General features: G+C 42.2%; 1 protein-coding gene across 4 annotated transcripts in view; it reads right to left on the minus strand.

Moving 5' to 3' along the window:
* The window catches only part of PECAM1 (platelet and endothelial cell adhesion molecule 1), a 137,732-nt gene that overhangs the window by 44,323 nt on the left and 68,581 nt on the right, over positions 1-24,828 (minus strand). For 2 of the 4 annotated variants that reach the window (XM_049860186.1, XM_049860184.1), the window contains exons 3-4: positions 1,816-1,972; positions 1,703-1,729 (exon numbers count right to left, since the gene is read on the minus strand). In XM_049860186.1, coding sequence (XP_049716143.1) covers positions 1,703-1,729; positions 1,816-1,972 — 184 coding nt within the window. Of the gene's footprint in view, positions 1-1,702; positions 1,730-1,815; positions 1,973-16,845; positions 17,538-18,707; positions 18,806-24,828 lie in introns of those variants that run through there. The other 2 variants (XM_049860185.1, XM_049860187.1) reach the window with 2 other exon arrangements.

Consider the following 24,828-nt stretch of genomic DNA (forward strand, 5'->3'; position numbering starts at 1 on the left):
CTTATGGGCACCAGGTTTCAATTTCCCTAACAAAGCAGAGGCCTGAAAAAGCAGTGGTAGAATAACAGTAGACCAGCCGGTCTCTCCTCATTCTAAGTTGTGCAGTTCTGAGGGCTTACCCGAAGGTTCAAAGAACGTTCTCTAGGAACCCAGGGAAGGGAGGTTTACTTTGAGGTGGGGAAGGAAATAGGAAAGAATGGGGGTCCTGGGAAACAAGGTGTAGACAGTAAGAGAGGCTCCAAAGAATGGAAAGTTTTCAGGGCTTGGCCTGGAGTGGACAAGAGGGAGGGTGGATGGTGCAGGAGCTCTGATTGTAAAGGTGGGAAAGAACTGGATATTAACATCATTATCATTTATTAGTCACTGCCAACTCATCAGACACTGTCCCAGGTGAGTCACCTCCCTTATCCAATCTCATTCGCATATTGACTGTATTCAATTAGTGCCATTACCATTCCCATTTTACAGATTGGGAAAGTAGGCTCAAAGAGGCAACGTAAAACTTGTTTGAAAGATTTGAGTCAGGGCCATGGCTCGAGACAGACTGTTGGGTTTCAGATACTGGAGGTTCTAGCACCAATGTCAAACTGACTCAAACAGACACATTGCTTATTTCTCTGAGCCTTGGCAACATCATTGGTCAATTAGGTTGGTTATGAAGATAATGGATATCCTGCCTCCATAGGTTGCCATGGGGCCAAATGCCCATAGAAGCACATGGACAGTTCAACACGAGACCCCAGGAGACCAACTTTGCTAGTTGCCACGCTAACCCCTCACCCTTAAATGTCATTGCTCAGACCCTTGGGTCAGGAAACCGGCATTGTCCATGTACTTCATCTCCAAAGAGCTTTATGATGTCTCTACAACCCAATCACCCCCTTTCTTTGCTGGCTGATGTGACTGACAAGGGGATCCAATTCTGTGGAACCTCCCTCCATCCAGTCCCCAGACCTGACCAAGCCCTTCCTTCATGTGGTGGTCCCAGATAAAACAGAACAAAACCTGCATATTTCAAGATAAAGGTTGAAAATCAGCTATGAAGTGGACAATAAACCAGACTTCAAAGAACCCTCTCTTTTCCTGAGAAGTGGGCACGAAATACTGCAGATAGAATTGTAGATGGGATGGGAAATAAGATCCAATATACTTTTTAGATCATTTAAGGGGAAAAAGACTATAGCAACAATTTAAACTAAGTTCTGTTTTCATGACTCTAACAAGTCAATTATATCTCATTTGTGAATAAAAACAATCTGTGACAGAGTAGAATATGAAAGTAAGCAATTTATGGTAGAACAAGAGATGAATTATGGAATCACTCACTTTTTTTTATCACCTCCTCAGTCCTAACAAATAGCAATTCAATAGAATCAAACATGCATGCTACTTCTAGAACATGTGGATTAGAACTTGGCCTCTAAAGTCTAGAATTTTTTTTTAAATCCAGAATTTCTATAATCTTAACTTAAAAAAGGGCGTATGCTCCTTCTAGAACATACTGATTAAGAATATTCTAGAAGGTTTTGTTCCACAACCTTCTTAAAAAAAAAAAAAGCCAAAACGGAATAAACAGTATTCCTCATTTGGAATCTTTTTTCTCGACTGTTATAAATTTCAAACCCAAGCAATTTGACATTAGTTTTAAGAATCATGGAAAGAAAAAAACAAGATGAAACTAAGTGGAAACATCACAACTTACAGTTTTCTTGACCCTCAAGGCTTGAACCTGGAAAAGACGAAAGAAATACGTTGATTTCAGAAGCTTCAATTCTCATGAAGTTTAAGTGATGAGGAAAGAGAATAAAAACTCACAGAACAAAAGTGTCAGCAGGAATCCAAGCCACATCTTGCCCTGGTGGGGCCACCTCAACTGCATCCTAAGAGCTTCAACCACCACCAGGATGGTTAGTTTTGCCTCCGGGCCATGCTTCTGGGGCAGAAGACACTTCCCGTAGATGAGAAACCTGCCCTATGCAAAGCAGAAATCACTCTGGTAACTTCTCCTGACACCTGCAGAGAGACTGGCTGGGGCGCTGGTCAGGTAGTGGCAGCCATTGCTGGAAACCAGGAACAATGAGGCCTGGGCTGGCCTGATAGTTCCTCAGGAAATGACTGGTCTTCCTGAGGGGCCACTGGACGTAGTTGCTTTGTTTAGTTTCTTTAGGAAAAAAATGGCACGAGTAGTGACATTTGTCCTGGAGCTCCTGACCCTCCTATCTCGCCTGGGCTTGGAGGTCCCTTCTCATAGCAGGGTGAGGGGGTTCCTCCCTCTAGTCAATCTCTACCCAAAGGAATTCTCTCCTGGGACACCAGAAAGATGTCTTTTCTGCCTTTCCTGTAGCCCCTAAGGAGGAATTTTCCACAGAGCATGAATCTGGCAAGGGCTTGGGACAGGGCTGACTTTGCTAGAAAATGCAGGGTTTTCCAGGGATACCTGCCACTACAGGCAAGCTGAGCTTGGAACTTGGTGTAGTCGATGGCTCTCCTTATCCTCTGCGGTTGCTTTCAGTGTGGAGAGCTTTGCGCAACCCTGTGAAGCACCCACACCTTCTCCTGGAGCCCACACCCTCAATCAATCTGCACTCGCAATACTGGGCCACAGGGCATTAAATCAGTTCCTTTCACTTCCCTGCTTAAAACTTTGTAATGGCTTCCCACTGCCCTTTACAACATTTACAACCATTTATAATTCAGTATCTTGTTTACCTCTTCAGCCTGGTCTCTCACAACCTCTTTCCTTCATTCTGGTTGCTGGAATTTCTATTTTCCAGAGCACGTCATGTGCCTGGAATGCCCTTCCCCCTCTTCTTTTCTGGCTCATTCTTACTTATCTTTCATAACTCAGTTCAAGCACCAGCTCCAGAAATCTCCCCTCTTCTTTCCAGACTGGGCTGCCCATCTTGTGCCTCCTCAACTGTCTAGCACTTCCCTCTGTTGGGCACTTCCTACAATGGTCTGTAATGCTCCATCCACCCCTAAAGTGGGCTGCTGGCTTCTTCATGTCAGGGACAGTGCCTGAAAACTAACAGATGATCAAAAACCATGAGTAGAAGGGTGGGGCCAAGATGGTGGAGTAGTCAGACACTTCCAGTGATCCCTCTTAAACAAAGACCCCCCCCCAGAAAGTGAGACTATTATATATATGACAAGCTAGGAGCCCTGAACATCACGGCAAAGTTAGAAAACAGACTGAGTGGCAGAGGGAGGGAGAGACGGTTCAGAAGTGGCAAGGAGTTGCCCGCCCTCAATCACTGGGAACCCTCAGGCACCATTCCCTGGAGTGACTGGGGTAGGGCTGGCGGTAGCATTCTGGACATGGTTTCCTCAGAGACAAACAGTGAGCTGTACAGCCCACTCATACCCCTGGAACCAGAGAATAATGGCACTCTCAGCAAAAGCTAAAAAGGTAAGTACTTGTCTTTATTTTACTGCACCCTCAGCCCCCAAGCCGGCTTCAGTGGCTGTCAATTTCCCTGGGCCTGAGATAGCTCGTGCTGTGTGCCCTGAGCCATTTTCCCTGCCTTGGAGAAGGAATAAATTCACAACTGGGGGAAAAGATAATCTGCCAGCTCTACTAAGCTGGGGAGCTCAGGGACAGAAGCAGCTCCTGGCCAGGCACAAACAGTCTGAGGACCTTGAATACCTTTTACCCCTGCATTGCCCTGTGTGGGCCCATTTCAGGAGAATAGGCCCTTGTTGGTAGACTGCAACTGTTTCAGCTGTGTGGTGGAGAGGTGGGGGTTTGATGTTTGACACTGCTTTGCCTATTAAACAGGGCCCTCACCTACCCACGTAGAGGCTTAAGGACTGGTGGCGCCACCCACACCACCCGCAACAGAGGTCCAAGGATAAGGGGTACCTCCCAGTCCTTACTACAAAAAGCATTGGGTACCCATGGTCCATCTGCAGAACCCACCCACCTGTACACTCTAGGGAACAGGTACACACTTTCCTCACAGACACTCAGGGAATGGTTTTCAGCCCCCTGCCTTGTACAGAGCATGACCTCCTGCAGCAATCAGATACCTGTACCTACACCAATCACCCCTGCCCCTCTAAGACTGTAGGACAGAGCCTGTACTACACACTTAATGACCAACTACCTGGACACCTGAGCTGAATCCATACGAGAAAAGTGAATGGACTCCTAGGCTCATATACCTGGTAGCTCTAGCCATCTAGTAACAGGACGTTAGAGCTTCAAAGGCAAAAATAATCAAGCTAGCTCATTCAAACAGCCTATCTGGTTGTATTAAAAGAAAACAAAGCAAGAAGCTAGGATACAGTAAGCAAACACAAAATAAACTAATACGTAACTTATAGATGACTCGGAGATAACAGTCAATATCAAGTCACATAAAGAAGCAGACCATGATCACTTCAACAAGCTCTCAAAACAAAGAATCAAGGAATCTTCCAGATGAAGATGTATTCCTGGAATTACCAGATGCAGAATACAAAAGATTAATATACAGAACTCTTCAAGACATTGGGAACAAGACCAGGCAAAATGCAGAACAAGCCAGGGATCACACACATAAAGCATTTGAAGAAATTAAAAAGGTTACTCAAGAACATAATGAAAAACTTAATAAGCTGCAAGAATCTATAGAGAGACAGCTATCAGAAATTCAGAAGATTCACAATAAAATTACAGAATTAGACAACTCAATAGAAAGTCAGAAGAGCAGAATCGAGCAAGTGGAAGGCAGAACTGGTGACCCTGAAGATATAACACTTGTTGTTGCTGTTGTTAGGTGCCACCGAGATGGTTCCAACTCATAGCGACCCTATGCACAACAGAACAAAACACTGCCTGGTCCTGAGCCATCCTTACAATCGTTGTTATGCTTGAGGTCGCTGTTGCCCCCACTGTGTCAATCCACCTCGTTGAGGGTCTTGGCACCAACATATTTGAAGAAAAATCAGATAAAATAATTAAAAAAAATGAAGAAACCTTAAGAATTGTGTGGGACTCTATCAAGAGAAATAACCTACAAGTGATTAGAGTACCAGAACAGGGAGGGATAACAGAAAATACAGAGAGAGTTGTTGAAGATTTGCTGGGAGAAAACTTCCCTGATATCATGACAGGCAAGAAAATATCTATCCAAGATGTTCATCGAACTCCATGTAAGGTAGATCTTAAAAGAAAGTCATCAAGACATATTATAATCAAAGTTAAATCCATCATAAAGGATAAGGAAGGACACTATATAATGATTAAAGGGACAATACACAAAGAAGATATAACCATATTAAATACTCATGTACCCAATCCCCCACATGTCTGTCAGTTTGTTGTACTCTGGGGGCTTGTGTGTTGCTGTGATGCTGGAAGCTATGCCACTGGTATTCAGATACCAGCAGGGTCACCCATGGAGGACAGGTTTCACCTGAGCTTCCAGACTAAGACAGACTAGGAAGAAGGACCCGGCAGTCTACTTCTGAAAAGCATTAGCCAGTGAAAACCTTATGAATAGCAGCAGAACACTGTCTGATATAGTGCTGGAAGATGAGCCCCCCAGGTTGGAAGGCACTCAAAAGATGACTGGGGAAGATCTGCCTCCTCAAAGGAGAGTCGACCTTAATGACGTGGATGGAGTAAAGCTTTCGGGACCTTTATTTGCTGATGTGGCATGACTCAAAATGAGAAGAAACAGTTGCAAACATCCATTAATAATCGGAACCAAGCATAGCAACAATTGTAAGGATGGCGCAGGACCAAGCAGTGTTTCATTCTGTTGTGCATTGGGTCGCTATGAGTCGGAACCGACTCGATGGCACCTAACAACAACAACAATGCACCCAATGACAGGGCTGCAAGATACATAAAACAAACTCTATAAGCATTGAAAACTGAGATAGACAGCTCCAAAACAATAGTAGGAGACTTCAACACACCACTTTGGGTGAAGGACAGGACATCCGGAAAGAAGCCCAATAAAGACACGGAAGATCTAAGTGCAACAATCAACCAACTTGACCTCATAGACATATACAGAACACTCCACCCAACAGCAACCAAGTATACTTTCTTTTCTAGTGCACATGGAACATTCTCTAGAATAGACCACATATTAGGTCATAAAGCAAGCCTTAGCAGAATCCAAAACACTGAAATATTACAAAGCATCTTCTCTGACCATTAGGCCATAAAAGCAGAAATCAGTAACAGAAAAAGCAAGGAAAAGAAATCAAACACTTGGAAACTGAACAATACCCTGCTCAAAAAAGACTGGATTATAGAAGACATTGAGGATGGAACAAAGAAATTCATAGAATCCAATGAGAATGGAAACACTTCCTATCAGAACCTTTGGGACACAGCTAAAGCAGTGTTCAGGGGTCAGTTTATATCCATAAATGCACATACATGAAAAGAAGAAAGGGCCAAAATCAAAGAATTATCCCTACAACTTGAACAAATAGAAAGAGAGCAACAAAAGAAAACCTCAGGCACCAGAAGAAAGCAAATAACAAAAATTAGAGCAGAATTAAAAGAAGTAGAGAACAGAAAAACAGTTGAAAGCGATAACAAGACCGAAAGCTGGTTCTTTGAAAAAATTGATAAACCATTGGCCAAACTGACAAAAGAAAAACAGGAGAGGAAACAAATAATCTGAATAAGAAAAGAGATGGGTGATATCACAACAGACCCAACTGAAATTAAAAGAATCATATCAGGTTGCTACAAAAAAATTGTACTCTAACAAATTTGAAAACCTAGAAGAAATGGATGAATTTCTAGAAACACAATACCTACCTAAATTAACACAGACATAGAACAACTAAATAAACCCATAACAAAAGAAGAGATTGAACAGGTAAATAAAAAACTCCCAACAAAAAAAAGCCCTGGCCTGGATGGCTTCACTGGAGAGTTCTACCAAACTTTCAGAGAAGAGTTGGCACCACTACTACTGAAGATATTTCAGAGCATAGAAAAGGATGGAATGCTTCCAAACTCATTCTATGAAGCCACCGTATCCCTGATACAAAAACCAGGTAAAGACACCACAAAAATAGACAATTACAGACCTATATCCCTCATGAAACCCTGGTGGCATAGTAGTTAAGTGCTACAGCTGCTAACCAACAGGTCAGCAGTTCAAATCCGCCAGGTGCTCCTTGGAAACTCTATGGGGCAGTTCTACTCTGTCCTATAGGGTCACTATGAGTCAGAATCAACTCGACTGCAGTGAGTTTTTTGGTATCCCTTATGAACTTAGATGCAAATATCCTCAACAAAATTCTAGCCAGTAGAATTCAACAACGTATCAAAAAAATAATTCACCGTGACCAAGTGGGATTCATACCAGGAATGTAGGGATGGTTCAACATTAGAAAAACAATTAACGTAATCCATTATATAAATAAAATAAAAGAACCACATCATTTTATCAATTGATGCAGAAAAGGCATTTGACAAAGTTTAACACCCATTCATGATAAAAACTCTCAGCAAAATAGAAATAGAAGGAAAATTCCTCAACATAATAAAGGACCAACAGCCAACATAATCCTAAATGAACAGAGTCTGAAAGCATTCCCCTTGAGAACGGGAACCAGACAAGGACACCCTTTATCACCACTCTTATTCAACAGTGTTGGAGGTCCTAGCCAGAGCCATTAGGCTAGATAAAGAAATAAAGGGAATCCAGATTGGTAAGGAACAAGTAAAAGTACCTCTATTTGCAGATGACATGATCATACACACAGAAAATCCTAAAGAATCCTCCAGAAAACTACTGAAACTAATAGAAGAGTTCAGCAGAGTATCGAGACACAAGATAAACATACAAAAATCAGTTGGATTCCTCTACACCAACAAATAGAACATCGAAGAGGAAATCACCAAATCAATACCATTTATAGTAGACCCCAGGAATATAAAATGCTTAGGAATAAATCTTACCAGAGATGTAAAGGACTTATACAAAGAAAACTACAAGACACTACTGCAAGAAACCAAAACAGACCTACATAAGTGGAAAAACATACCTTGCTCATGGGTAGAAGACTCAACATTGTAAAAATGTGTATTCTACCGAAAGCGATCTATAGATACAATGCAATCCTGATCCAAATTCCAATGACATTTTTCAGTAAGATGGAGAAACAAATCACCAACTTCATGTGGAAGGGAAAGAGGCCCCATATAAGTAAAGCATTACTGAAAAAGAACGACAAAGTGGGAGGCCTCACTCTACCTGATTTTAGAAACTATTATACTCCCACAGTTGTCAAAACAGCCTAGTACTGGTACAACAACAGATACCTAGACCAGAGGAACAGAATTGAGAATCCAGACATAAATCCATCCACATATGAGCAACTGATATTTGACAAAGCCCCAAAGTCAGTTAAATGGGGGAAAAGATAGTCTTTTTAATAAATGGTACTGGCATAACTGGATATCTACCTGTAAAAAAAGGAAACAAGACCCATACCTCACAGCGTGCACAAAAACTAACTCAAAATGGATCAAAGGCCTAAATATAAAATCTAAAACGATAGACCATGGAAGAAAAAATAGGGACAATGCCAGGAGCCCTAATACACGGCATAAACAGTATACGAAACATTACTAACAATGTACAAACACCAGAAGAGAAACTAGATAACTGGGAGCTCCTAAAAATTGAACACCTATGCTCCTCCAAAGACTTCACCAAAAGAGAAAAAGATTACCTACAGACTGGGAAAAAGTTTTTAGCTATGACATTTCTGATCAGCGCCTGATCTCTAAAATCTACATGATACAGCAAAAACTCAACAAAAAGAAAAATAACCCAATTAAAAAATAAGCAAAGGATATGAACGGGCACTTCACCAAAAAAGAGTTTCAGGCAGCAAATAGGCATATGAGGAAATGCTCCTGATCCTTAGCCATTAGAGAAACGCAAACCAAAACTACAATGAGATACCATCTCACTCCGACAAGGCCGGCATCAATCCAAAAAGCACAGGATAATAAATGCTGGAGAGGTTGTGGAGAGACTGGAACACTTATACACTGCTGGTGGGAATGTAAAATGGTATAACCACTTTGGAAATCTATTTGATGCTTCCTTAAAAAGCCAGAAGTAGAGCTACCATACGATCCAGCAATCCCAGTCCTTCGAATATATCCTAGAGAAATAAGAGCCTTCACACAAACAAATGTATGCACATCCATGTTGATTGCAGCACTGTTTACAATAGCAAAAAGATGGAAGCAACCAAGGTGCCCATCAATGGATGAATGGATAAATAAATTATGGTATATTCACACAATGGAATAGTATGCATCGATGAAGAACAATGATGAATCCGTGAAACATTTCATAACATGGAGAAATCTGGAAGGCATTATGCTGAGTGAAATTAGTCAATTGCAAAAGGACAAATATTGTATGAGATCACTATTATAAGAACTCAAGAAATAGTTTAAACAGGGAAGAAAATATTCTTTGATGGTTATGAGGGTGGGTAGGGAGGGAGAAGGGTCTTCACTAATTAGATAGTAGACAAGAACTATTTTAGGTGAAGGGAAAGACAACATACAATACACAAGAGGTCAGCACAGCTGGGCTAAACCAAAAGCAAAGAAGTTTCCTGAATAAACCGAACTCTTTGAAGGCCAGCGTAGCAGGGGCGGGGGTTTAGGGACCATGGTTTCAGGAGACATCTAGGTCATTGGCATAATAAAATCTATTAAGAAAGCATTCTGCACCCCGCTTTGGAGAGTGGTGTCTGGGATCTTAAACTGTAGCAAGTGGCCATATAAGATGCGTCAGTTGGTCTCAACCCACCTGGATCAAAGGAGAATGAACGCCAAAGACGCAAGGTAATTATGAGCCCAAGAGAAAGAAAGAGACTACTTCAGCCTGAGACCAGAAGTACTAGATGGTACCCAGCTATAACCGATGACTGCCCTGACAGGAAACACAACAGAGAACCCCTAAAGGAGCAGGAAAGCAGTGGGATGCAGACTTCAAATTCTAAAATGACCAGACTTAATGGTCTGACTGAGACTAGAAGGACCTCGGAGGTCATGGTTCCCAGATCTTCTGTTAGCCCAAGACAGGAACCATTCCCAACTCTTCAGACGGGGATTGGACTGGACTATAAGATAGAAAATGATACTGGTAAGGAGTGGACTTCTTAGATCAAGTAGACACGTGAGACTTTGTGGGTAGCTCCTATCTGGAGGGGTGATGAGAAGGTAGAGGGGGACAGAAGCTGGCAGAATGAACACAGAAATAGAAGGTAGAGAGAAGGAGTGTACTGTCTCATTAGGGGGAGTGCAACTAGGAGTATATAGCAAGGTATATATAAATTTTTATATAAGAGACTGACTTGATTTGTAAACTTTCACTTAAAGCACAATAAAAATTAAAAAAAAACATGAGTAGTGTAGATGACTTACTGGATGAATGGATACATGTATGGTCTGAATTGGATTATCACTGTTTTCAGGTCATGGTGGAGCTCTGGTGGCACAGTGGTTAAAAGCTTGGCTGGTAACCAAAGGTCAGCAGTTGGAATCCACCAGCCTCTCCTTGGAAACCCTATGGGGCAGTTCTACTCTGTCCTATAGGGTCCCTATGAGTCGGAATCAGCTCGACGGCAATGGGTTGAGGTCAAGGTGCCCAGCTGCTTCTGAAGAGCCAATCCCCAGTACTTCCACAGGGTAAAGCTAAATCAAATTTGAGCTGGGGGCAACAGAAACCAAAGACTCGAGAATGATTTTTTTCTGCCTCAGGGCAAGTACTAAGAACTGATGGTTTCAGTCATGTTGTGCAACCCATTTTAGATAAAGCTATATGAGAAACTAGAAACAGGCCTCATTGTTCTCAGTTTCCATCTAGATAAAGCTAAAGAAGAGCTATTGAAGAGCCATGCACACTTAATCCATTCTAAAGGAATTCTGAAGGAATTTTTTTTTTCAATTGTGTTGTTTATTTTTTGTTGTTGTTGCTGCTGTTTTGTGTTCACCATCCCCTATAGGGATGAGATGGGGGAAGACAGATGTCTATTGGAGATTACCCCACCCATCTACCAAATTTCAATTTGGGAGGAAAAAAAAGGAAACATGACTAATAAAATAAATGCTGGCTTCAAATGGTAACTTGTAGATACTGTAGAGCAAAACAGAGCAAGGCAGCCCTAATCTCTCTAAGAACCAAAACAAGGCAACCTTTGCTTCTCAAAGGGACGTTCAAACAACAGTGATAAATATCCTGACCCCATGGCCATAAGTTCCAAGGTAAACTTCTAAAACTTAGTCATTCTTTGATACAAGGTGCTAATACTTTTAAAATGCCACGAGAAAACACAACTTGAAGTTTTAAAAGAAAAGCAGAAAAGCTTTGCCCTACAACTGAGCGGAAGGAAAAAAATTAGATTTATACCTAACACTATGTACCAGAATAAACTCTAGATGGACCAAAGATTGGAATGTACAAATGAAACCATAAATGTTCTAGAAGAAAACATGAAAGAATCCCTCATAGCCTTGGAATGGTGAAAGGTGGCTTAACTATGACTTAAAGTCCAGAAGCTATAAAATAAAAAAAATACAAGACATAAATTATGTTCTATGAAAAAACAAGTTCTGCTTTGAAAAAAGAAGAAAAAAAAAATCAAGTGAAGAGAAAAACTTCAAACTGGAAAAAAATATTTGCAACTCACAACGTAGGCAAACGGTTAATCTCCCTAATATGTAAAAACCAAAAAAACCAAACCCGTTGCCTTCAACTCAATGCTGACTCATAGCGACCCTATAGGACAGAGAACTGCCCTATAGTGTTTCCAAGGAGTGGCTGGTAGATTTGAACTGCTGGCCTTTTGGTTAGCAGCCAAGTTCTTAACCACTGTGCCACCAGGGCTCCACCCTGACATGTATAGAACTCTTAAGAATCAAGAAGAAAAAGATGAACTATAGAAAAATAGGGAAATGATATGGACAGATAGTTTACATAAGAAAAAACTATCCGGAACTTGGAAATAAGCAAAAAGGATGAAGAGTTCTTTCAGTGCTGGGTGTTGTTGAAGAGCAGGCCCACCTGGAGATTATCTGACACTACAGGCCTGTATACCTTTGTCTGACCAAAGTCTATTTGTGGTTACCAGGGGTGGGAGGAAGGGGAGAAGAGAGAATCATTGCTTGGAGGGCACTGATAGAAAAATCTGGAAAAGGATAGTGGTGATGGTTGCACAACATAGTGAGAGTAATTAATGTCATTGAATTGTGCGTGTAAAAAATGTTGACATGGCAATTTTTTTGTTATATTTTTTATATATGTATATATATACTCACCACAGTAAAAAAAAGACCTATATAAAAAAAATATTCTCCATCATTTACTTGAGACGATTTATTTTAATCAAAAGATGATCGTACTCCTTTTTCTTTCTAAAGTATGAGTGTCTCATTAAAAATAAAATAGAAATGTATAAATGGAATGCTTTTCTACTGCTTTTTGTTTGTGTATGGCCCTCACCTATCTTCCCCCTTCCTGCTCCTGTTCTTAGTGGATTCCTTGATCAGGAGGGAAAAAAAAAAAAAAAGTTTCTCACAACAGAATCAGCTTCTCAGCAACTATTCAACAAACTGACTCCCACATCACCAAGGATGGGAGGGCCGGCTGCACACACCAAGCTTGACATGTTCACCCAGACCCTATTCCTCCCCCATCGGTGTTCCCCTCTTCCCCTGCTTGGCCAAATGGAATTGAAGGAAGACAGACACAGAGAGGTTTCCACATGCTTCTGCCTTCAAATACTGGAGAAGAACGCAAATCTGAATCTTGGCAATTCATTCACTCCAGGGCACCGCAAAGCTACCTGCTGGAATAACAGTCAGGAAGTGGACATCACAAAGCGCCTGCTGGTTTAACGCTCAGGAAGTGAAAACGTCACTCAGAAAAGCCAAGCTGCTGGGGGAAGTGGAGGAGGAAGGGTGGGACAGGCAGGCAGCAAACATGTAGGAGAGCTACAGGCACCTGGTGTGACAGGCCTCCCATTTCCCTCAGCCTGTGGTCCAGCCTGTGGCCGACAATCTGATTAACCTTGGAGAGGAGATGAGCCAAACTAACTCCAAATTCACTGGATTGTGGAGTCACCCCAGCTAGAGAACATACAGGTATGAATGTGAGAATCCAGAGCCTACAGTTCCAGTCCCTTCATTGCTATTTAATAGTTTAAGTGTTTTGAAGCTTAGTTTCTTCACCACTCTACCCAACCCACAGGCTGGTTGTAAGATCAAATGAGAACTAGCATTTGAAAGCATGTTTAACCAGTGGGGCACAATGAGAATGTAAGGACAATAACAACAACAACTGTAATAATAATAGTTGTCAGTCTGGCTTGGGCCCCAGCCTGCCCCATTTGAATTGGGACACAGGAAGCAGGTCAGATTTGCTCTGGATGGGTGGCCTGAGCACCGAGCTAAGCTTCTCGGGGCAGATAGAAAGTCAATGTCAGCACTTAACCCCTTGAGGCAAGATTCGCCCTGAAGGGAGAACAGGCCCAAGGCCAGTAGAGATGAAGGAGAAGGTGGGAAGGGGAAGCTGCATCCCCAAAGGGCCCTAAGCTGACTGTAGCATCATGCAACTGCGGAACTGCCCACAGGGTTCATCACCTGTTCTCCTTCAGGTGAGAGGTGGTACTGCCCACTTCAGAGAGGCCCCTGACAATCACCTCTGACCTGCCTTGCATGAGCTCGGAGTAGGGCTGCTAGATTTAGCAAATAAAAACACCCATTGCCCAGTTACATTTGAATTTCAGACAAACAACTAGTAATAAAAATGCTGTGTTGTTTATCTGAAATCTCAAGTAACTGGTGTCCTGTGTTTTATCTGACAACCCTAGTTCAGACCCCTTTCGGGAAGCAGCCTGTTGCAAGAACGCCTTATGCCAACCTGAAGTCATGTGCAGAAATTCTAGATCTTTTGAGGCCGAAGTGGTTCATTTCCCAACTTTTTCTCTTTCAGATCAAGTTACTGAGGGGAAACAGGGCCACAGATCAGAGGGAGTGTCAGCAATATTCCTCCTCAGGCCAGATCCAGGAGCAGCAAGTCAATGTCCTCTAGGGCGGCTCCAGGGGTGAAGCATTGAAGATGCTCCTGGGCAAGCAGGAAGCATCTCTCATTCCTACCATGCACCATGCTGAGGGCCAGGAAAAGGAGACAAATGGGCCCTGGGCCTGCCCTCAAGGGGTCTGCAGGGGCACTGACTGGTCAAAAGATCATTCAACACAGTGTCAGGAGTGCTCATCCTGGCTCATCCTGGGCGATACAGAATGAGAGTGCTCTGCATAAAAGCTTATCTTCGCTGGTGGCACCTTCTTGGTTTTCTCATCTATCTGTTGTGGAAAATGGTATCTACCTGCAGGGTGGCATCTTTATCCATCTTTTTTTTTGTGTGTGTGGTAAAATACACACAATATAAAATTTGGCATTTTAACAATTTTCAAGTGTATAATTCAGTGGCATTAATCACATTCACAATGTTGTGCAGCCATCACCGCTCTTGGTTTCCAAGCTTTTTCATCACTCCAAACAGAAACTGTACCCATTAAGCAGTAACTTCCCACTTCTCCCTCCCTCCAGCCCCTGGTAACCACTAAACTACTTTCTGTATCTATGTATTTGTTCTAGATATTTCAGTTGTGGGGATCATACAATATTTGTCCTTTCGTGTCTGGCTTGTTTCACTCAGCATAATGTTTTCAAAGTTCATCCATGTTATAACATGTATCAGAACTTCATTCCTTTTTGTGGTGGATAAAATTCTATTCCACATATATGCCACATTTTGCTTATCCATCCATCTCTTGATGTACACTTGGGTTGTTTCCACCTTTTAGCTCTTGTGAATAATGTTACAGGGAAGAATGGTATACCTTTATTGATTTTTTTGGTCATGGGTTGTTTCATTTATTCTAGGACTCAGATACTATTATGATCCTCATTTTACAGAAGGGAAATAAGACTCTCAGAGAAGTTAGTACATTTGCCCAGGAGCCCACAGCAAGTCCAAGTGGTGAAGTCGTATTGGAACCCTGGCACCTGCCTCTAGCCTCAGCTCTTAACGCCTCACGTAGCCCTTCTAGAAAAAACATCTCAGGGCTTCTTGAGACGCCATACAATGGAAAAAATCTCTGGCTCAGAACAAAGACTTAAGGGGTCAAAGCCTGAAAAAAAGTTGAGATTTACAGAATATGAAATATTTATTCACCAAGGTTATTCTAGGATAGGGGTCCTCGTGGCATAGTGGTTAAGAGCTTGGCTGCTAACCAAAAGGTCAGCAGTTTGAATCCACCAGCCACTCCTTGGAAACCCTGTGGAGCAGTTCTATTCTGTCCTACAGGGTCACTCACTATGAGTTGAAATCGACTCGATGGCAACAGGTTTGGGTTTTGGGGGGGGGGGTGATTCTAGACTAGAACCCTTCACTTGGCTCTATACAACTATGTTAATATTTCCTGTTTTTTCACAGCTTCATTACTTTATTAAACAAAATTAAAATAAACAAATACATAAAAATAAAAAAGGAAGCCAACTTGGGGGATGAAAATATGCACAGGAAATGGTGCTTCTAGACAGAAATGAAATTCATGTGATTTAGAACCAAGCATTTCTAATACTGACAATGTGAAATCCCATGTGGTTCTCCAGATGGATCCCTCGCAAATGTCAAGAATCTGCTTAAGAGTTGTTTAAAAATGAACCAGTTGCCCAGAGAATTAAAAACTTATGTTCACACAAAAACCTGTACGGGAATGTTCATAGCAGCTCAGATGTCTGTCGACAAGGGCATGATTAAATAAACTGTGGTACATCCATACCATGGAATATTACTCAGCAACAGAAAAGGAATAAACTACGGGTACACGCAACAACTGCAGAGACTTCCTGGCCAGAGAGTGTCCTTCACTGTCTCTGGAACCCCTACTCGCCCTGTGTCAGGACCTGGCTGGCACAGGTATATGCTGGCTCAGACATTGGCCAGTCGGGGAGATTCTGCGCGCTGCATCAACCCCAGGGGAGCCAGCCCTCTCTGGGCCGCCTGCTGACACCACCCAGGGGCAGATTACCCGCCAATTCAATTGGTCTCTACAGATTAATAAATCAGCACAAGTAAACCCATGCTTACCTAGCTTACTGGGTAATCTGTTCCTGTCAGGGACTCTAAAATTAAAAATGAGGCTTTGATTCTGTAGGAAAGTGCTGTGGGGTTGGGAGAGAGACAGATGTCAGCCATACTTAAAAGGAGAATCTTTGATGTGGTGAAAAAATGTGGACTTGTTCACTACACATGATCTAGTAAGCAAGGTAAGCACGGTACTTACCTTGCCTATTGGAAAATTCACCTCTGAGTCACCACCTGAAACTCAAGTAAACTTCAAGCGATTGATTTTGGCACAGGGGTGAGTGTCCCCAGCATCTTTCCTGTAGCCACAGCTCCCCCCAACCCCCTTCTCCCTACTTCCGTCCCCCCACCTCTCCCCCACTCCCCCCCACACTTCCCTTCCCCACTCCATCAGCATGTCTTCACCCCCAAGAACAGATTTCTCTTGGGGTCTCCACAAGTGGGTGGGCGCTTGTAGGGGAAGAGGGCTCTGCCTTGTCTGTAATCATACCTGCCCTGCCCTGGCAGAAGACTTTGCCCGCAAAACGCAACTCTGGCTTTAAGGTTTCTGCTGCCTAACACAATGCTACCTACTACTGCCTGGAAGTCCATTTTTAAAGCCAGCCTGGACAGCTGAAGGGAGGGGAAAAGCAGGGCCACCGTTCAGCCCTGGAGGCTGCATTGTTCTCCCACTCATTGTTCTCCACCTGCACTCCTTACCCCAAGGCTCCCAGAACCCCCGGGGAATCAAATGAGATTGTTTTTCCCAAGACTGGGCTCTTCAGGTGTGAGCTGGGTTCTGGACAACGTAGGTTTCTGTGGCATTTCTGCAGCAGGAAAGAGGAAGGAACTTCTGATCTGTGCAGGACAGCATCAACAATGTGCTCCCCAGCTGGCGGGACTGAGGAAAAGAGCCGGTTTCCACAGCGATAAATCACCAGGAGAGTCAGCAATAGGATCTTTCCCTTCTCCTGTTCCCCTCACACACATTCCACACCAGGTCAGTTAGATGCCTGGCGCCCCTCCAAAAGGCGCCTCCAGGGCTGCAGGGAGAGGAAGAAGGAGGTCCCAGCCAGATGAAGACCAAATGCTGAAAATTCTTGAGTATGGGCGAGAAGGGCAGGGGTTCTTCTTATAGCCAAGCTTAAGGCACAGGGGCTGGAAGGGATCCAGGCTCTCTCCCAGGAAGGGAGGGCCATGTGCTGTCTTCAGAGCTGTTGAATATGTCCCGCCAACACTTTCACATCTTGTCATCTTCCATTATGCCATTCATGATGCTATGTTCTACGATGTGAGCCTCGCAGGGTAGGTGTTGTGGTGGTGGTATGCCTCAGTCGATTCTGACTCACATCAACCCTGTAGGACACAGTAGAGCTGCCCCACAGGGTTTCCAAGGCTACGAATCTTTACGGAAGCAGACTGCCACATCTTTCTCCCAGTTGAGCAATTCATAGGTTCAAACTGCTGAGCTTTTGGTTAGCAGCCAAGAGCTTAACCACCAATCAGTAGTCCTTTTACAACAGAAGAAGTAAGCCTGATGAGGATGAGAGATGTGCCAAAGACAACTGGCCAAGTTAGCAGAGGAGCTACAAGGCTCTCCCGCAGGTCTTGAGGGCTTTCATGTGAGACTCCTTCCTTTCCCAAAATCGGACTCCCCCCCCCAAAAAAAATACCAGTTTAAAACAAAAAAAGCTCTGAAATTTCATTTCATCCAAGCCTTGTTGGCCACTCTTCATTGTACTATGTTCTCCTGCCTCTTACCTTTGCATATGCTGTTCCCTCTGCTTGGAATGCCCTTCCCTGCTTCATTGGCCATCTAACTCCCCAAGAAAGATTGCTGACCCATCCCCCATCCCGGGGGCTCAGATGCCTTGTTTCCTGGGCTCCCACAGACATTATCATGCCATATCACAGAAACATGAAGAAATGGTACAAGAAAAGGCTCTTCTAGACCCAGACTGGCTCCGTGACTGTGGGGGAACTTACTTAAACAGTCTGAGCCTCAGTTTCCTCAAAGGCAACATAAGACAAATATAGAACCTGCCTTATAATCCAGCCTTCCCCAAATCTATAGAGAGTATCTGCTAAGCTTAGGTGTTAACGCACATAAAACATTTAGAAATTGCTGACACACAGTGCCCAGGAAGCATTAGCCACTAAAAAACGAACTCTCTTCAAGCAGGGACCATCGACCAGTGTAGCCCCAGATCCAGATGCTTCAGTCTTCTGTGAGTGTTCAGCAAATTTGTGTCCAACCAACGCTGAATTCACAGAAGGCTGCTTCCCATCTACTATTTATGCACCAGGCCCCATTCTAGGCACCTTAACACTCGATATTTCATTTTGGTGGGTCACTCCAAGACTGTGCCTAAGTAGCCAAAGCCTGGCACTGCCACCGTAGTACGCAGTGTCCTTGAAAACCCCCTGATGGCCTGACTTCCTGTCCAACCTCCCTTCCTGCCCTGGCCGGGGGACCTAGAAAGAGCCTCTCCTCTCAGTGAAGGCCAAAAGTCTCTCAGCCTCCCCAGGGCTGGTTCCCCATGTGATCTGTAAATACCATGAGATGAAAATAATCCACATACCTGCAAGCCAGAGGCCACTCTGATGGCAAAAGACAAACCCCACATTAGGCAGGCTGTCAGTCTCCCTTGCGTTACCACTTTAAAAACTGAAACCAAACTCATCATGCAAGTACTTAGATTTTTAGCTAAGCTAGTTGTGTAACAGCCAAGTGTTACGGAGAAAAACTTGAACGCTGTTCCAAGTTAAAACAGAGAAGTTCATTAAGGATTTAAAACAATTGCAATTGGGGAGCTACATAGCCTTCTGAAACGGAACCAGTAGTCCTGGGGCAGTTTCATTATACAAGTATTGTTACTGGGTGGAATAGACGAGAGATCGAGGTGGGAGAACACGAAAGGCACCTTTATTTCGTTGTACGAGGATATGGAGTCAGTTGGAACTGCTGCTGCCAAGGCTGCCCGCCAAGGGCGAGCAGGCAGGTTACTTTTAAAGGGGTTTACAAGTAGGGAGTTCATACAAGTTACATCAGCAACATTCTTAATTATACTACGTACGCGCATGCGCAATGGGGTTTACAGGTAACCTCCTAGCGAAAGCAGGATTCAAATGCAAAGCTGAGGTGGGGGAAGCCCAGCAAAGGAAACGATTTTGCAATGCAACACTGTAGGGGAGGAAGCCAGGTAAAGAACACAGCCCTGTGGGGGCTCTATCTCACTCCTCCCATTTCTTTTTGGACACTGGTCATTCAAGACCAGTGTCCATTTTGAACTATAGCCTGGCTTGGAATTATTTGGCATATTTTTGGGGAGGGACAAATATTGGACGTAGGCCTTTCATTGTGGCTACCAACATTTTGTTGGTTTATAACTATTTACTAAGTATTAAAAGAAAGAGAGTGGCTTTTATGCCCTGTTTATGTGAACGTCTCCCTAAAAGATTGTCTTCTTTTCCAGATTGTCTTAGCTATTTTCTCTATACCTCAGGGCCCAGTTGATGTGTCTTTATGGGTCTTTCTGAGTCCCATAAAGATCACATTCTTTACACTCAAGGACTGGGAATAATTGCTCCAATATTATCTCCTAAATTTTTTTTTTTTTTTTTAATCAGAGATTGGAGATGTTAATACCTGGACTTAGTCGAGCCCTTAGATGGCGGCCATGGCAGGCTCTTTAAACTCATGGTGCTGGTTTTCCACCAGATACTGTCTGGTTCTTCACCGGGATCTTAAGTAAGAGTGATGTCCATCGCTTTGCCAAAGTGAGTAGACTCAGTGTACATCAACATTTTAGCCTGAGGCTTTCTTTTAGGTAAATTTTTCTGTACCTTCTGTTTCCTCTAGACAAACTTTGTATGTGGTGGATCCAACTATACTGGCTTTAAATGATGCCTTTCCAACTGATGGTGAGTTTTTAAGTGTGTAAGACAATAGAAGATGAATTTTATTATGCCTAATACTATCAGGATGCAGACTAAGAACATTACTATCTCTTGCAGTAGTGATCTAGCCCAGGTAGTTATTCCTGATGGTAACCGACCAAATAAATCTGGTGTTTGTAAGGGTGTTACAGTGTGTAACCAAGTAGCTTGCTGTCTAATTCTATGTATATCTTGTTCTACATCTCTTGTGTTATTTATCCAAAAGCAACAAGAGGTATTTGCTACAGCACAGACTATACTTTCTTGGGTTAAGAAAAAAATGTAAGGCTATTTTGTTATCTCATGTCACCTTGGCTAATGAGGTCAGAGATTACTGCTGTGTTTTTTTATCTCATTAGCAATTTTGTCTGTTATTTGTCCCATATGACTGATAAATTTCTTAGAGATTTCTCCAATTCAACTATACCATTATCAGGAATTAAAGCTACCAACCATACTCTGAATGTTGGACTAATGGGTTTCTTTTTGACTCATAGTGTATAACAATTTAACATTACCTTTTCAATATTTACTAGCATTATTACTATGAATATCTAAAGGTAGCCTTAAAATTCTCATTTTGCCCATGCATTCACCAGGAATCTAGACAAGAGATTGCCCACATAAACTCATTGTCAGTTGGAAAAGGATCATTTAAAACCAGTATAGTTGGATCCACCACACACACAGTTTGTGTAGAGGAAACAGAAGGTATAAAAAAAATCCACACGTGACAACCAGATTTTCATTAGAGAATACATGATTAACAAGACGATATAGGATGGACCTCTCCTGTTGGAGGTCTTCAGTTAATCTGCTTAAAACATGTTAAGTGTTCTTCTCGAGGGCAAGCCGTCCCTCCTTTGTCTACCTATTAACAGTCACAGGTCGCTTTCTCAGAAGTGTCACAAACTTGTTTTTATGAGAGAAGAACTTATAATTCAAGAGTTACAATATTTAAACCCATTAGTTAAATAATTTAGGAGAAAGGAAAAAATTTTTTATATCTAGAAAGTAGGACCTTAAAACATGAGCAATATTCCCACATAAAACCCATAGCTTCCTTTCGCTTACTCAGTCTTATGTAGTTAATTTCTGCTCCACATGATTCTGGATCAGCCAAGGTCTGTGCTTTTGCATAAGAGTTCTGGAAATTTTATTCAGTCTAGTCACAGTTCTTTTCACCAAGTCCAATATGGTCTATCTTTTTGTTGAGATATTTTGGTCAAACGTTTTCAGCAAATCAGCAAAATAAAAACTTATCCGCTGGTGACAAAACCTAATATGGCCATGATAAGTTATAAGAATAATCCTCTTATAGTGAAAGACCTGATAGAAATTAATTACAAGCATAAGGTAAAGGCCAAATAAAATCAGTTTAAAAAATTTTTTTACATAAAAATACTTCTAAATAGAACCATTAACCATATTTTTAAAGAGCTTCGGATGTAATACATAATAGTTTTGAGGCATAATACCATATAGTCAGAATATACCAAGCATATACCAAGATTATCAAGTCTTTAAGTACCTGAATAGTAACAAAAAAAACTTCATAGGTAAATGATGTGAATTCCCCAATAAAACCACTGGCTTTGATAAAGTTGCAACCAAGTTAGCAATTAAGAAATAATAATAAAATTATGACATAATATTATGCACTTGCTGTCTAATATTAGGCAAACACACAAGGGAAATACTAACATATAAAACTTAGCCCAAAGAGAATCAGGCATTTTGCTTGATTTTGACACCTTTCATGTAATTTATTAAATAAAACTTTTTAGCACTTCTCCTTTATAAAAAAATTTTTTGTGGCTTTCCATGAAGTTTCAGAGTTGTCAGGAGTTTATTACAGGTCACCGTGAAACAATACTTAAGTTCTTTAACCAAAGATCTTAAAGTAAAAACCTTAACCTTTTTTTTTTTTTCCTGAAAGCCACGTGGCTTAGTTTTCAGCTCAGGAAACTTATTCTAATGACAGACCAAACCTCTACCTTCGAGACAGATTACATAAAAAATAAATTAACCCTTCAACTCAGAAATCAGAGAAAATTTTGGTATTTTAACAGCAAGAATCTCAACCTTTTGTTTTATATTTTATTTAACATTAAAGCTCCTAAAAATCTCATAAATTAAACTAATAAACTTTAGACAGATAAAACTTTTGGCCATATCAAATAAATTACTTTTTAATAAACCTCTTAAATGTTCTTTGTTGCATACCTTTAAATGGCAAAAATGAACACACTCATTAGCAGATCCGAATACATATATATCTTTTCTCTTGTGGCTTAAAAATCAAAAGTATATGAGCTTAAATTATGACAAATCTCTATTAACTCAATTTAACATCAATAGATTACCTAAAAGGTCTTGGAAATTATTTTAAGCATGTATACCATAAAACACAACTGTGACTGAATGAAAGTCTGTTTAAACACTTTAAGTTTTCATTCAACTTTTACTATTTCTCATATTTTTCCCATCTCATTTTAGTCCTTAAAGATTTTATCAAGTTTCCAGCCAACATGGTGCCACAGACAGAAGCACCACACCATCCCTCCACAGCAAAGACCTGAAAAAACTAAGTAAAACACAGACAAATGTCATTCCTAGAACCTAAAGTGCCAAATGAAGAGATAGAGAACTCAGCCAAGCATCAAATGGAATAAGAAACTGACAGAGGATGGAGAGTGAGGAGAGATATGTACGGATGGCCCCATCAGCTAACGCAGCATGGATCTGCCATCTTGGACTCCAGTAGGGGATTGGCAGACAGGAAGCATGGGAAAGCAGCTTTGTGGAACTCCCAGAAGGAAACAGAGCACCGAGTAATCAGCGATACATGCTTTCCCACACCCCATTCTCTCCTTGCTGCTCTACATCCAAGCTTTCTGGCTGGATTCAGTGGCTCGGCCGGCGGGAAAGTGCAGCGTCCGTGCCACTTGGACTTACCCCACCCACATCGGAGATCAACGGACAGGGAGTATGAGAAAGCAGCTTCAAGAAGTTTCCAACAGGAGACAGGCCACCTGGTAACAAGCGATATACACTTTCCTAGACCTCCGTTCTTCTTCCCCTGTTCAGCTTCCTCTGCTTCCCATCAGCCACAGTCTCTTGGCCAGGAGGCAACTGCTTTGGCCTCAGGCTGCTTAGATTTGCCCTGCCCACACTGGCCAGGTCCCTGAGCCGGTATTGCTTCTTTCTGTCTCTTTTGGTTTCTTCTGTGCCTCCTACCACCTCCCCCTCCCTTCTCTGGAACACCTGGCTCTATGTGTCACCTTTGCTTCTTCTCAAAAGGCTGTGAAGCCACTCTCGACTGGGGAATCACTCCCCTGGCCCACAATACCATGCTGGTGGGATCCCTGGGGCTTTTTTTGTTTTGTTTTGTTTTGTCCTTGTTTTGTTTTGTTTGTTCTCTTTTCCTTTTCTCAGCTTGGGAGCCCCTTCTAGCCAGGCTGCTCTGCACGGCTTAGGAGCCACTCCCCCAATCCACGGAGCCACGTAGCTGGGATCCCTGGGGCGTTTCTCTTTTTCTTCTTCTTTTTTTTTTTTTTCTTTTCTCTCTCTTTTTCCCTTCCTGTCTGTCTTCACTTCTCAGTTCTTGTCACTCTACACTTACCTTCTTTTCATGTCTCCTGAATACCTGGTGCTATGTGACATCTATACCCCCTCTAGCCAGGTTATACTACACAGCCTGGGATCCACTTCCCCAGTCTTAGCAGCCCCACCGATGGGACTCTGGGACTCCTGGGGGCATTTATTTTCCAGATTTTTACCTAATTATTTTTGTTTCTTGCTTTTTTTTTTCTTTTCCTTTTTGCTTGTCTCCATTTCTCGGTTTCTCATCTCTCCACTCCAACATCAAGCTCCCTTAGCACTCTTTTTTTGCTTGTTTGTTTTTGGCTCCTGTTTTTCTCTCCTCTCTCCCATACCCTTATTAGCTCCACACATCACAACCTCCCCCCTCTTTCCTGCCTACTGCACCATGCACTGAACATCACACCTCTGAGCAGCACAGGCACGGCCTACTGGAACCTGCCCAGCACTGATTCCTGGCCCATCCTGTCGGCCCTAAAACATGCCACAAACAACCCATCCCAGCCTATCCCTTTCAGCTGGACCTGCCCTGCTGCACCATAGCTGAATGACTGGCCCTGCCCATTGGACAAGGAGGTGAAAAGTACCGTAACTACAGATGAACAAACAACAAAGAGCGCACAGCCCACCTGCTCAGACATAACCAAATAAAACAAAAAAAACAGGACAAAACAAATCTACAATCAAGAAATGAAGAAAATAACTACTGAATGTTCCAAACACAACAGACAATACCAAAACATATATATATATATATATATATATATATATATATATATATATATATAAAAGGACAGAATGGGTCCAGTAGGCATCCAAAATAAAAGACCAGATGACTTTCCAGTAGAAGAAAAGGCACTAGAACGACCTGACAGGGAATTCAAATCTCTAATAGTCAGAGCAATCCAAGAGTTGAAGCAAAAAGCAGATAAAAATGAGGAAAAAATAGACAAATTTTTGGAAAAGGCAGACAAATTCATGGAAAATACAGACAAAAAAAAAAATGGAACAATTCAGGAAAGTAATACAGGAACAAAATGCCAAAATAAATTCACAACTAGAAATCATTCAGAAACAACAATCAGAGATCCAAAAGATAAACAAGATTTCAGAAATGGACAGTGTCATAGAAGGGCTGAGGAACATGTTTGAAATGATGGA

The sequence above is a fragment of the Elephas maximus genome, chromosome 19 (genome assembly GCF_024166365.1).
Source record: "Elephas maximus indicus isolate mEleMax1 chromosome 19, mEleMax1 primary haplotype, whole genome shotgun sequence".
Taxonomy (NCBI): Eukaryota; Metazoa; Chordata; class Mammalia; order Proboscidea; family Elephantidae; genus Elephas; species Elephas maximus.